The 14494-nt window shown below is 42.8% G+C and overlaps 1 protein-coding gene across 2 annotated transcripts in view; it reads left to right on the top strand.

Annotated features, from left to right (window-relative positions):
• LOC109894934 (protein patched homolog 1-like) overlaps positions 1-14494 on the top strand; it is a 142985-nt gene that overhangs the window by 102345 nt on the left and 26146 nt on the right. Inside the window, exons 16-18 of one of the 2 annotated variants that reach the window (XM_031829750.1) lie at positions 3470-3612; positions 9924-10107; positions 12934-13214. In XM_031829750.1, coding sequence (XP_031685610.1) covers positions 3470-3612; positions 9924-10107; positions 12934-13214 — 608 coding nt within the window. The remainder of the gene's footprint in view (positions 1-3469; positions 3613-9923; positions 10108-12933; positions 13215-14494) is intronic. The other variant, XM_031829751.1, reaches the window with a different exon arrangement.

Here is a 14494-nt window from a genome sequence, read left to right as displayed (position 1 = left end):
GCCATATTTTTTCAATTTTTTTATACTGGATTTAATGGTGCTCTGTGGGATGAATACTTTTGCAAGGCACTGTACATTATATAGGTATGCATCGGTTTTTAATAACATTTCTGCTAAACTAGACATTCCGATATGTTCACCGATATATCATGCATCCCTGGTTAAACTGTAACTTAACAGACATTTACCTAGTGCCAAAAAATACATTGAATGTAACATGTTGATAGTTCTGTTGGTCTAGAATGTGTAGAACATGGTCCTGTTTTTGATGTGGTCATGATTGTGTGTTAAGTTCTGTTTTGTAGACTAGAGTGGGGTTGTGTTTAATATGTTGTGATGTATGGTTATGATATGGTTATGTTAAGGTTGTTTTGTGATGTTTGGTTATGTTATGGTTATCTTATTGTTGCTTTGTGCGTTATGATGAATAGTTTTGCAACATGGTCTCAGAGCATTTCATATTGTTCTGTAAGTATGTTATGAATTACAATTTGCACAATATGTTACAATTTGCCAAATGAATGATATGTTCTGAATCCCAATTTGTTTTGCTATCGTTAGCTAGTTGGCTAACACTAACATTCGCTAGCTCTATGGGTTAGGAGTTACGGTTAGGTGAAGGGTTAGCTAAAAGCTTTAGGGTTAGGGGAAGGGTTTGCTAAAAGGGTCCAGATTAGTCTTAGGGGAAGGGTTAGCTAACATGTTACAGTATGTAGTTGCAAAGTAGCTAAAAAGTAGTAAGTCATTGCAATGTTTGTAATTAGCTAAAATGCTAAAATTGTCCATGATGAGATTCGAACATGCAAACTTTGGGTTGCTGGACGTTCGTGTTATACGTCTGACCAACCACCTTCCTTTCGTTTTTTGCCATAGTATGTTTTGCCGTAGCCCAGTCAAATGACCTAGTTGCCTCATGGGTGGAATGTTATTAATATTTTTTATAATTTCATAATGAATAAACATTGTTTAAAAACACCTGCTGAAAATCCGTTGTTTCTATATCAAACAGTTTTGTTATATTTCAGTCTTCTGTGATGTATATAGTGTAATATTGTTTTCTTTTTTTACGCCCATAACAAACGCTGACACTACACATCCAAGTATATCGGACCAAATTATGAAAGACAAGAATTCTGTAAAATCAGTGTGGAAGAGGTGAAAAGATTATTGTTGTCTATCAACAATGACAAGCCACCATGGTCTGACAATCTAGATGAAAAATGATTGAGGATAAAAGCAGACAATATTGCCACTCCTATTTGCCACATCTTCAATGTAAGCCTACTAGAGAGCATGTGCCCACAGGCCTGGAGGGAAGCTACTACCCAAGAATAGAAAAGCCCCCATTACTGGCTCAAATAGCCAACCAATCAGCCTGTTACCAACCCTTACTAAACTTCTGGAAAAAATGGTGTTTGACCAGATACAATGCTATTTTCCAGTAAACAAATTTACAACAGAATTGCAGCATGCTTTATAGGGAAAGACACTCAACAAGCACAGCACTTACACAAATGACTGATGATTGGCTGAGCGAACTTGACGATAAAATGATTGTGGGGACTGTCTTGTTAGACTTCAGTGCAGCTTTTGACATTATTGATCATAGTCTGCTGCTGAAAAAACATATGTGTTATGGCTTTACACCCCCTTCTATAATGTGGATAAAGAGTTACTTGTCTAACAGACACAGAGGGTGTTCTTTAATGGAAGCCTATCAAATATAATCCAGCTAGAATCAGGAATTCCCCAGGGTAGTTGTTTAGGCCCCTTGATTTTTTCAATTTTTACTAACGACATGCCACTGACTTTGAGTAAAGCCAGAGTTTCTATGTATGCGGATCACTCAACAATATACACTTCAGCTACTACAACGACTGAAATGACTGCAACACTCATAAAAGAGATGCAGTTCGTTTCAGAGTGGGTGGCAAGGAATAAGTTAGCCCTGTAAGGTTCTGCTTTTCTTTTCTTAGTCAACCTTGTGTTCTTTTTCTTTGTGTTCTTGAACGTAGCCCTGTTTCTTGGTGTTCTTAATTTTTGTTCATTGATTTCACCTGTGTTAGTTTCTCACCTAGTCTCATCAGCTCCCTATTTAGTTCAGTTCTTTCTGTTTGTAGGGTTGTGAGGTATTGTTTGTTTTTGACTGTCTACCTGTGTTTGACCATTGCCTGCCTGTGACCATGATTCCTGCCTTCTGTGAAGGCTTAATAAACATCTGCCGCGCACTGCGCGTGAATCTACACATTTTTAATTCATTCATTACAAGCCCTAAATATTTCTGAAACGAAAAGCATTGTATTTGGAACAAAACACTCACTAAATCCTAAACCTCAACTAAATCTTGTAATAAATAATGGGGAAACTGAGCAAGTTGAGATAATTAAACTGCTGGGACTAACACTAGATTCTAAACTGTCATGGTCAAAACATATTGACGCAGTAGTAGCTAGATGGGGAGAAGTCTGTCTTTAATAAAGCGAAGCTCTGCCTTCTTAACAACACCATCAACAAGGCAGGTCATACAGGCCCTAGTTTTGTCACACTTTGACTACTGTTCAGTAGTGTGGTCAGGTGCCACAAATGACTTCGGAAAATTGAAATTGGCTCAGAACAGGGCAGCACGGCTGGCACTTGGATGTACACGGAGAGTTAATATTAATATGAATTCCAATCTCTCCTGGCTGAAAGTGGAGGAGAGATTGACTTCATCACGAGTTGTCTGTTTGAACTACTGGCACACAGCTTGGACACCCATGCATACCCCACAAGAGGTCTCTTCACAGTCCGCAAGTCCAGAACAGACTATGGGAGGCACATAGTACTACATAGAGCCATGACTACATTGAACTTTATTCCACATCAAGTAACTGACGCAAGCAGTAAAATTAGATTTAAAAAACAATTTTAAAAACACCTTTTAGAACAGCGGGACTGTGAAGCAACACAAATTTTGTCGCCGACACACACACACACACACACACACACACACACACACACACACACACACACACACACACACACACACACACACACACACATACACACACACACACACACACACACACACACAAAAACATACGCACTATACATACACATGGATTTACTACTGTAGATATGTGGTAGTGGTGGAGTAGGGGCCTGAGGGCACCCAGTGTGTTGTGAAATCTGTGAATGTAATGTTTTACAATTGTATAAACTGCCTTAATTTTGCTGGGCCCCAGGAAGAGTAGCTGCTGCTTTGGCAGAAGCTGATGGGGATCCATAATAAATACAAATACAACAATGTGTGTGAGGTGTATACTTTTGTGATTTTGCCCACTGCAGTAATTATTAACCTTCTATCTTATGTAACCATATCAAGCATAACGTATACTAATTTACTAATTTATTGTCCCGGACGTCTAGTCTATGAGATCAGTCTGGGTTTTGTTATGGTTGTGTTATGGTTGTGGTTGTGTGTCTACAGCTCTGCAGGAAGCATTTGACCAGGACTGGGAAGCAGGTTGGATCACACAGAGCAGCTACAAGAACGGTTCAGACGACGGGGTCCTGGCCTACAAACTACTGGTACAGACCGGGCGCAGGGAAAGGCCCATCAGCGTTAACCAGGTGAAAGACATGTATTAATACCAGACTAAACTTCAACCAGGTGAGATCCATTTATTAATATCAGGCTAAACCCTTGAACTTCAACCAGGTGAGAGCCATTTATTAATATTGGGCTAAATCCTTTCACTTCAACCAGGTAAAAGCCATTTATTAATATCAGGCTAAACCCTTGAACTTCAACCAGGTGAGAGCCATTTATTAATATTGGGCTAAACCCTTTCACTTCAACCAGGTGAAAGCCATTTATTAATATTGGGCTAAACCCTTTCACTTCAACCAGGTGAAAGCCATTTATTAATATTGGGCTAAACCCTTTCACTTCAACCAGGTGAAATACATTTATTAATACCAAACTAAACCCTTTCACTGCTTCAGGTGAGACTGGTCTCCAACCCATTTATTAAAACCGAGTGAGTTTGTGATCAAAGCCCATTTCAACTAGGTGGGAGTACAGTATACTGAAAATCCTTTATCTGAACCAGGTGGGTGCTGGATCGTATGTCATTCACTTTAACCAGGGCATAACTTGATGATTACTCCCAAGCAAGCCTGTCTGCCTGTCAAGAATGCATGTTGATGTAACGTTCTATTATCATGTCCTTCTCATCTCTTGTCCTGGCATGTAGCAGTGGTACAGTAGGATTGTACAAAATGAGATTTGACAAATATTTGGAGAATGGGATACTGAGTGGGTCTTTGTGTGTAATGTGCGTAGTAACTCTTTTGACTTGACTTGGGGTTAGTAGGCCAGGTAGGTCGGCCTACCAGAGATTGTATGAATTTTCCTTTTGTTTTGTGAGTCAGTCATGATTAAATTATTAGAGTTAATCTCAAGTGACCTCAGCCGCAAGTTAGATAAAACTAAACGGTCTAAAGGAACTATGGAAATGAGGGTCTCTCTCTCTCTCTCTCTCTCTCTCTCTCTCTCTCTCTCTCTATCTCTCTGCCTCTCTCTCTCTTGATTTTTACCAAGCCCAGAAATGTTAAGCCCTTACCGGGACTGCAAACCATCCTCTGAAAAAGCTATTAAGCCACTTTCTGCTATCTACAGGCTAGAGATGCCCGACTCTAACCATAGTGTGTCTTTGTGTTCCCTTCTGCTTCAGATAAGACTGTGTAACAGCTTTACCGTGTTCCGAGTTCCTAGCTGGGTGTGATAGTAAGCTGCTAGACAGAGGAAGGGGAAATAGATTACAATATAACGCCTCCTGGAGTCTCTCTAATTGTGTAGCCTAGCAGTATTTCCCAAATGGTGATCTGCTATAGATGTTGTTCTGTTAGTTAGAAAGGCTTTTGCCTTTGGTTGGTTGTTGGTGAACAACTGGCCTAGATGTCACAAAACAGTCAGGGCCTGGGAGGCGTGCCGGCCGTGCTCCATGGGCTTCCCATGACAGCTTAAAGACATACAGTTGTCACGTCCCCCTCTCTCCTCTTTCTCTCTCTCTCTCCTCTTTCTCTTTCTCTCTCTTCTTTCTATTTTTCTCTCTCTCTCTTCTCCCCCCTCTCTCTGTTAATTTTCTCTGTTCTCTGCTGCCACATCCCCCTTCAATGAGTGAAGAGGAGCTGAGACCTACTTGATCTCTTTCAGACAACACTCTGTGTGTGTGTGTGTGTGTGTGTGTGTGTGTGTGTGTGTGTGTGTGTGTGTGTGTGTGTGTGTGTGTGTGTGTGTGTGTGTGTGTGTGTGTGTGTGTGTGTGTGTGTGTGTGTGTGTGTGTGTGTGAGAGAGAGATTACGTGTGTGCATTTTTGTGTCAAGGTGTGCATGCATATACTGTACAGTAGTAACTGTATTTTTTTCCCCCTTTCAAATTTATAACAGATATTTTCCAACCCCAGCAAACCACAGCTTTCTGGGGAGGGTTTCCTTATGACCGAGGGTATTATATGGGAGCTGGTGATGTGTGTGTTTCAGAGACAGAGATAGAGGGTAGGCTTCGAGGGGACTCCTACAGTAGATACACCTATAACTAATCTCTTGGCAGTAGTGTGGAAACCTACCAAAAAAGGGACTATGCCAGTTCTGGACTTACTAGATTTACACATCTGGTTTTTCTGGATCTATGTCAAGTAATGCAATGGTGAAAAATTGCAAATTAATTCCCGTTTAGACAACTTCCTGGACAAAATGTTTCACTGTAATAGTGAAAGTGTAAACTTGGCAGAAGAAAACCTAAACAGTATATTTGACCTTTCAGCTTCCCTATCAAATCTAAAATGTTCAAGAAAATTAACAAGAATGACAAATGGTTTGATGAAAAATGCAAAAACCTATTAAATAAATTGAGAAACCTATCCAACCAAAAACATAGAGACCCAGAAAACCTGAGCCTGCGCCTCAGTACGGTGAATCACTAAAACAATACAGAAATACACTACAGAAAAAGATAGAACAGCATGTCAGAAACCAGCTCAATGCAACTGAAGAATCCATGGACTGAAAATACTAAACAAACAACAACATGAAGAGTTATCTATCAAAACGGAGATGTATGGGAAAACCACTTCTCCAATATTTTTGGCCATATAACAAAGAACAAACAGCAAAAACATATACAGGATCAAATACAAATCTTAGAAACTATTAAAGACCAGAACCCACTGGATTCTACAATTACATTGAATGAACTACAGGACAAAATACAAACCCTTCAACATAAAAAGGCCTGTGGTGTTGATGGTATCCTCAATGAAATGATCAAATATACAGACCACAAATTCCAATTGGATATACTTAAACTCTTTAACATCATCCTTAGCTCTGGCATCTTCCCCAATTTTTGGGACCAAGGACTGATAACCCCAATCCACAAAATAGTTATTGACCCCAATAACTATGCGTCAACCTTGGGAAAATCCTCTGAATTGTCATTAACAGCAGACTCATACATGTCCTCAATGAAAACAATGTACAGAGCAAATTTCAAATGGGCTTTTTACCAAATCACCATATGGCAGCCCACGTATTCACCACACCCTAATTGACAAACAAACAAACCAAAACAAAGGCAAAGTCTTCTTTGTTGCCCTCAATAAAGCTTTTGACTCAATTTGGCATGAGGGTCTGCTATACAAATGGATGGAAAGTGGTGTTGGAGGAAAAACATGCAACATTATAAAATCCATGTACACAAACAACAAGTGTGTGGTTAAATTTGGCAAAAAAAAACACATTTCTTTCCACAAGGCCGTGGGGTTAGACAGGGATGCATCTTAAGACCCACCCTCTTCAACATGTATATCAACGAATTGGTGAGCGCACTAGAACAGTCTGCAGCACCCGGCCACACCCTACTGGAATCTGAAGTAAAATGTCTACTGTTTCTGATAATCTGGTGCTTCTGTCCCCAACCAAGGAGGGTCTACAGCAGCAACAAGATCTTCTGCATAGATTCTGCCAGACCTGGGCCCAGACAGTCAAGGACTGGGAAGCGGGTCGGATCACACAGGCAAAAATAATGGTGTTCCAAGAAAGGTCCAGTTGCCAGGACCACAAATACAAATTCCATCTCGACACCGTTGCCCTACTAGCACACAAACGACTATACATATCTCGGCTTGAACATCAGCACCACAGGTAACATCCACAAAGCTGTGAACAATCTGAGAGACAAGACAAGAAGGTCCTTCTATGCCATCAAAAGGAAGATAACATTTAACATAACAATTAGGATCTGGCTAAAAATACTTAAATCAGTCAAAGAGCCCATTGCCCTTTATGGTTGTGAAAATTAGAAAATCTGCATGCATAATTCTGCAAAAATATCCTCAGTGTACAATGTAAAACACCAACTAATGCATGCAGAGCAGAATTAGGCTGATACCCACTAATGATCAAAATCCAGAAAAGAGCTGTTCAATTCTAAAACCACCTAAAAGGAAGCAATTCCCTAACCTTCCATAACAAAGCCATCACCTACAGATAGATAAACCTGGAGAAGTCCACTAAGCAAGCTGGTCCTGGGGCTCTGTTCACAAACAGACCCCACAGAGCCCCAACCAAATCATGAAAAAACTAAAAGATGATTACTTGACACATTGGAAAGAATGACCAAAAAAACTGAGCTAACTAGAATGCTACTTGGCCCTGAACAGAGAGTACGCAGTGGCATAATACTTGACAATGTGACTGACTCAAACATAAGGAAAGCTTTGACTCAGTGAACATAGCCTTGCTATTGAGAATGGCTGCCGCAGGCAGACCTGGCTCTCAAGAGAAGACAGGCTATGTGCACACTGCCCACAAAATGAGGTGGAAACTGAGCTGCACTTCCTAACCTCCTGCCAAATGTATGACCATATTAGAGACACATATTTCCCTCAGATTACACAGACCCACAAAGAATTGGAAAACAAACCCAATTTTGATAAACTCCCATATCTATTGGGTGAAATACCACAGTGTGCCACCACAGCAGAAAGATGTGTGACTAAATACAACCCATATTCATGTTTATTTATTTTCCCTTTTGTAACTATTTGCACATAATATGACATTTGAAATGTCTTTATTCTTTTTTAAACAGTGTTTACTGTTAATTGTTATTGTTTATGTCACTTTTATTTATTAGAGAGAGAGAGAGAGAAAGAGCAACAGAAAGGGAAATAAAAGGATTGGGAAAGAGACAGAGAGGAAACAGGTACGAGAAAGAGAGTGAGGGAAAAGAGGGGGGACAGGAGAGGGGAAGGGAGCAAGCAAGGTAAGCTGTGAGAGAGAGAGAGAGAGAGAGAGAGAGAGAGGCTGCCTTTGCTACTGCTATCAAGAGCCCCTCAAAAAAAAGAGCCCTTTTGTCCTCTGTCTGGATCTGACTGTGATATAGGACATTCTGGGTATCCGTGGGGGTCAGGAGAAGCAAGCGCAAGCAACATTTGTACAGATGCTGCGTTATTTTTATGCTTTACTTGATTTGCAGGGTGGCATTCTCTTCAGTGTTAACAGCAAGGCTAACTGCACACAGACGCACGGCCAATTTTTTTTTATTGTTACGCTATCTCAAGCCACCCCCCCCCCCCCCCCCCCACACCCTGAGAAGGGTGAGTGGCGTGGAGCGGTGTGCAGTAATGGCTGCACCTCTCAGGAGGTAGCTAGCTACTAATCACAGCTCTCACAAGGGAGGGCGCTACAGCCCTCAGAGAGTCCCGAGGAGGGAAGCTAGCACTAGCCCATTGGCTAGTTAGCTCTGTGGGGAGAAGGAGCTACAGTAGCTAGCTGATTCTGTTAGGGAATGGAGTTAACTTAGTTGTAAAATAAATGTGCTAGCTAGTTTGATGTGATGAAGAAGTGTGCTATAATAGTTGTAAAGTTCAGGAGCTAGCTACTAAGGCTTGAGCTATAGCCATGGGAGGGAGGGTAGCTAGCTGTTGTGGAAGTGAGGTAACCAAATAGTTGTGTAGGGGAAATTAGGTAGAATTGTGAGAGAAAGTAGAGAGGGAATCTAGTAATCTCTCATAGGACTGGGAGGGAGCACACTGTATCAGGGCTGTGCGCGCTAGCCTTTGCTCGCTAGTTCTGTTGGAGAGGTGGTTCTCAACACGTTACATGCATGCTTTTTTGTTCTCAGGAGACTAACACATCTGACCGCACCTGAAAAGCTGATTTGGCATTTCCATGTTTAAATATAGGCCTAATAATTCTGTGAAGCTCACCGAGAAATACGGGAATTTTCAGAAGGCACCAGTGTTTGACTGTTTACTTTTCTTTGGGTTGGAGAGAGGGAGAATTTTTTCGCTTATTTTTAAAGCGGGTGCGTTTTCTCATGCTCATGCATAGATATAATTTCTGCGGTGGGTTCATCTGGAGGAAGTTTTGGTTGACACGTTGTTTCTACAATTCACGCCTGTTGCTAACCACCAATATCTCTCTCCTCCTCTCTCTCCTATTGCCTCCCCCCTCTCTCTCCTATTGCCTCCTCCCTCTCTCTCCCCCTCCTCCCTCTCTCTCCCCCTCCTCCCTCTCTCTCCCCCTCCTCCCTCTCCCCCCCCTCCTCCTTCTCTCTCCCCCACCCCCCCTCCTCCCTCTCTCCACCCCTCTCCTCCCTCTCTCCACCTCACCTTCCCCCTCCTCCTTCTCTCCCCCTCACATTCCCCCTCCTCCTTCTCTCCCCCTCACCTTCCCCCTCCTCCTTCTCCCCCCCTCACCTTCCCCCTCCTCCTTCTCTCCCCCTCACATTCCCCCTCCTCCTTCTCTCCCCCTCACATTCCCCCTCCTCCTTCTCTCCCCCTCACCTTCCCCCTCCTCCTTCTCCCCCCCTCACCTTCCCCCTCCTCCTTTTCTCCCTCTATCCTTCTTTTCAATTATTAACTATTCTCTAGCTGACTAGGCAGCGCTTGGTGGATGCGGATGGCATCATCAACCCGGTGGCATTTTACATCTACCTTACTGCGTGGGTCAGCAACGATCCGGTGGCGTACGCAGCCTCGCAGGCCAACATACGTCCCCACCCCCCGGAGTGGCTCCACGACCGCACAGACTCCATGTTCGAGACACGGCTCAGCAGTGAGTGACCGATCACAGCACACTTTACTACCACAAACACCTTTCAATGGCCAATCATATCAGACGCGCTTTTTTGCTCTCAATAATTATTTAGCACACTGGCCTACAGATTTGTCAATTGAATTAAAAAAGACTAAGACTTTATTTAAGAAGTGTACAGGAACAGTTTTTTTCTGTCTCTGGTACCTCTGGTAGCTCATACTGCTTTATGGTGACATGGAGCTATCCATCTGTTTGTATCGCTAAACACACTCATATACATTTATGAACTACTTGTTATGTTTTGTGGCCTAACTATTTCATGGGTCATTTCACCTTGAGCATAACATTTTACTTATTTTGCTCAACTTCACTTCCATAGGCTTTCATTACATTTGAGCTGCAGTTATTTTAGAGTACATGTTTGTGCCATTCCATATGTGGAGTTAATTACTCGTATCTACTTTCTGGTTTTAACTGAAGTAGTTTACAGTATACTGAGCTGTGTGTGTGGGGGGGGGGGGGGGGGGGGGAGGATAGCACGCTGTGGTACTCTAATGGTGCCTGTGGTGAATGTCATAACTCTTACCACAACAGGCCGCTATGGATCACACACACACACACACACACACACACACACACACACACACACACACACACACACACACACACACACACACACACACTTAAAACTCTGTGACCCCAGAACTGCCTACACCCTGTTCTCATTTCCTTACCACACACACACACAGAGAGTGGCGCGCGCACAAAGGAAAGGGAAAGACAATTATTGGGAAAGAGAAAGAGAGGAAAAGGGTGTGAGAAAGAGAGGAAAAGGGTGTGAGAAAGAGAGGAAAAGGGTGTGAGAAAGAGAGGAAAAGGGTGTGAGAAAGAGAGGAAAAGGGTGTGAGAAAGAGAGGAAAAGGGTGTGAGAAAGAGAGGAAAAGGGTGTGAGAAAGAGAGTGAGGGAAAAGAGGGTGGACAGGAGAGGGGAAGGAAGCAAGCATGGGAAAGAGAGAGAGAGGCTGCCTTTGCATTACAGGGGGGAAGATGTGATTGGATAACAAGCAGTGAGTGTAAATATGATTGGCTAAGCAGGGTAGAGTGCTTGGCTGTACAGGAACCCCCTGGAGCAGAGCAATGTTGGCAGAGCTCCAACTCCCAGTCCTAATGGACATTTGTAGTGGAGATTATAATGGGCCAAACCATGTTAGCAAGTAGTGCTGGCTGACCCTCCAGGCACTAGAAAGCACACACACACACACACACACACACACCACAGAGAGTCTTTGCGGTGTCATTTCTGGGATGTTTTTGATCAAACTTGTGTTTTTGAAAAAAAAGTCCTAGGTAAAACAATATGGACTGGATTTTATAGTGTGAGTGTGGTGGATATAAGATATTATAGTGGGGGTGTAGTGAGTATAACATATTATAGTGGGGGTGTGGTGGGTATAACATATTATAGTGGGGGTGTGGTGAGTATAACATATTATAGTGGGGGTGTGGTGAGTATAACATATTATAGTGGGGGTGTGGTGGGTATAACATATTATAGTGGGGGTGTGGTGGGTATAACATATTATAGTGGGGGTGTGGTGGGTATAACATATTATAGTGGGGGTGTGGTGGGTATAACATATTATAGTGGGGGTGTGGTGGGTATAACATATTATAGTGGGGGTGTGGTGGGTATAACATATTATAGTGGGGGTGTGGTGGGTATAACATATTATAGTGGGGGTGTGGTGGGTTTAACATATTATAGTGGGGGTGTGGTGGGTATAACATATTATAGTGGGGGTGTGGTGGGTATAAGATATTATAGTGGGGGTGTGGTGGGTATAACATATTATAGTGGGGGTGTGGTGGGTATAAGATATTATAGTGGGGTGTGGTGGATATAAGATATTATATTGTGCTGTGGTGGGTATAAGATATTATAGTGGGGGTGTGGTGGGTATAAGATATTATAGTGGGGTGGGTATAAGATATTATAGTGGGGTGTGGTGGGTATAATATATTATAATGCTGGTGTGGTGGGTATAAGATATTATATTGTGGTGTGGTGAGTATAAGATATTATATTGTGGTGTGGTGAGTATAAGATATTATAGTGGGGTGTGGTGGGTATAAGATATTATATTGTGGTGTGGTGAGTATAAGATATTATAGTGGGTGTGGTGAGTATAAGATATTATAGTGGGGTGTGGTGGGTATAAAATATTATATTGTGGTGTTTTGGGATTAAGATATTATATTGGGGTGGGGTGGGGTGGGTATATGATATTATGGTGTGGTGGGTATAAGATATTATGGTGTGGTGGGTATAAGATATTATATTGTGGTGTGGTGATTATAAGATATTATAGCGGGGGTGAGGTGGGTATAATATATTTCAGTGGGGTGTGGTCGGTATAATATATTATAGTGTGGTGAGGTGGGTGTAAAAATGTTATAAAGGGGTGTTGTGGGTATAAGGAAGCTGAGGGCACATGACGTGACATGGGGAGAATGACATTAGTTTAGAACATGTGTCTTAGAGAGAGAGAGATGATGATGATTCAGGTTGTAATATTATCAACTTCTGGCCTGCTGTCATTAGCCCATCACTAGGCTGAGGCTGGAGAGAATGGATCCCCCCCACACACTCTTACACCCACACATACATGTCAGTATCTACCAAGGCTCATGGGACCATGTTCTAGCTCTGCCCACCAGCCAGTCCTGATATTAATTTGTGTGGTGAGGCAAAGTGAGTTGGTGCTGAAACACGGTGCACTTGTTTGAACTCTACCGTTCTTGCACCTTTTCAAAACCTCTACCCCCCCCCCCCTCTCTGTCTAGTTCCTGCTGCCGAGCCCATCGAATATGCACAGTTTCCATTCTACCTCAACGGGCTCCGCGAGACCCCCCAGTTTGTGGAGGCCATCGAGTCGGTGCGAGCCATCTGCAGTAACTACAGCCGCCAGGGCCTACCCAGCTACCCCAATGGCTACCCCTTCCTCTTCTGGGAGCAGTACGTAGGCCTCAGACACTGGCTGCTGCTCTCCATCAGCGTGGTGCTAGCCTGCACCTTCCTCGTCTGTGCCCTCTTTCTGCTCAACCCCTGGACTGCCGGCATCATCGTGAGTACTCACAGGCTAACGCAGAGAGATACACACACACACTCAGAGAGATGCACACACAGATGCATACAGCCACCCTTTGCCTTGACGACAGCTTTATACACTCTTGGCATTCTCTCAACCAGCTTCACGTGGAATGCTTTTCCAATAGTCTTGAAGGAGTTCTCACATATCCTGAGCACTTGTTGGCTGCTTTTCCTTCACTCTGCGGTACAACTCATCCCAAACCATCTCAATTGGATTGAGGTCAGGTGATTGTGGAGGCCTGGTCATCTGATGTAGCACTCCATCACTCTCCTTCTTAGTCAAGTAGCCCTTACACAGCCTGGAGGTGTGTTGGGTCATTGTCCTGTTGAAAAATAAGTGATAGTCCAAATAAGCGCAAACCAGACGGGAAGGCGTATCGTTGCAGAATGCTGAGGTAGCAATGCTGGTTTAGTGTGCCTTGAATTCTAAATAAATCTCTGACAATGTCACCAGCAGAGCACCATCACACCTCTTCCTCCATGCGTCACGGTGGGAACCACACGTACGGAGATCAGCCAATCACCTACTCTGCGTCTCACAAAGACACAGCGGTTGGAACCAAAAATCTCAAATTTGGATTCATTAGACCAAAGGACAGATTTACAACAGTCTAATGTCCATTGCTCGTGTTTCTTGGCCCAAGCAAGTCTCTTCTTATTATTGGTGTCCTTTAGAAGTGGTTTCTTGACAGCAATTCAACCATGAAGGCCTGATTCACGCAGTCTCCTCTGAACAGTTGATGTTGAGATGTGTGTGTTTATTGAACTCTGTGAAGGATTTATTTGGCCTGCAATTTCTGAGGCTTGTAAAGTTTTCCTCTGCAGCAGAGGTAACTCTGGGTCTTCCTTTCCTGTGGTGGTCCTCATGAGAGACAGTTTCATCATAGCACTTGATGGTTTTTGCGACTACACTTGAAGAAACTTTAAAAGTTCTTGACATTTTCCGCATTGACTGATCTTCATGTCTTGAAGTAATGGTGAACTGTCGTTTCTCTCTTCTTATTTTAGCTGTTCTTGACATAATATGATCTTGGTCTTTTACCAAATAGGGCTATCTTCTGTATACCACCCCTACCTTGTCACAACACAACTGATTGGCTCAAGTAGGAAATAAATTCCACAAATTAACTTTTAACAAGTCACACCTGTTAATTAAAATGCATTCCAGGTGACTACCTCATGAAGCTGGTTGAGAGAATGCTGAGAGTGTGCAAAGTTGTCATCAAGGCAAAGGGTGACTATTTTGAAGAATAT

This window comes from Oncorhynchus kisutch, linkage group LG8 (assembly GCF_002021735.2).
Source record: "Oncorhynchus kisutch isolate 150728-3 linkage group LG8, Okis_V2, whole genome shotgun sequence".
In the NCBI taxonomy this organism is placed as follows: Eukaryota; Metazoa; Chordata; class Actinopteri; order Salmoniformes; family Salmonidae; genus Oncorhynchus; species Oncorhynchus kisutch.
This window is presented reverse-complemented; position numbering and strand designations above follow the sequence as displayed.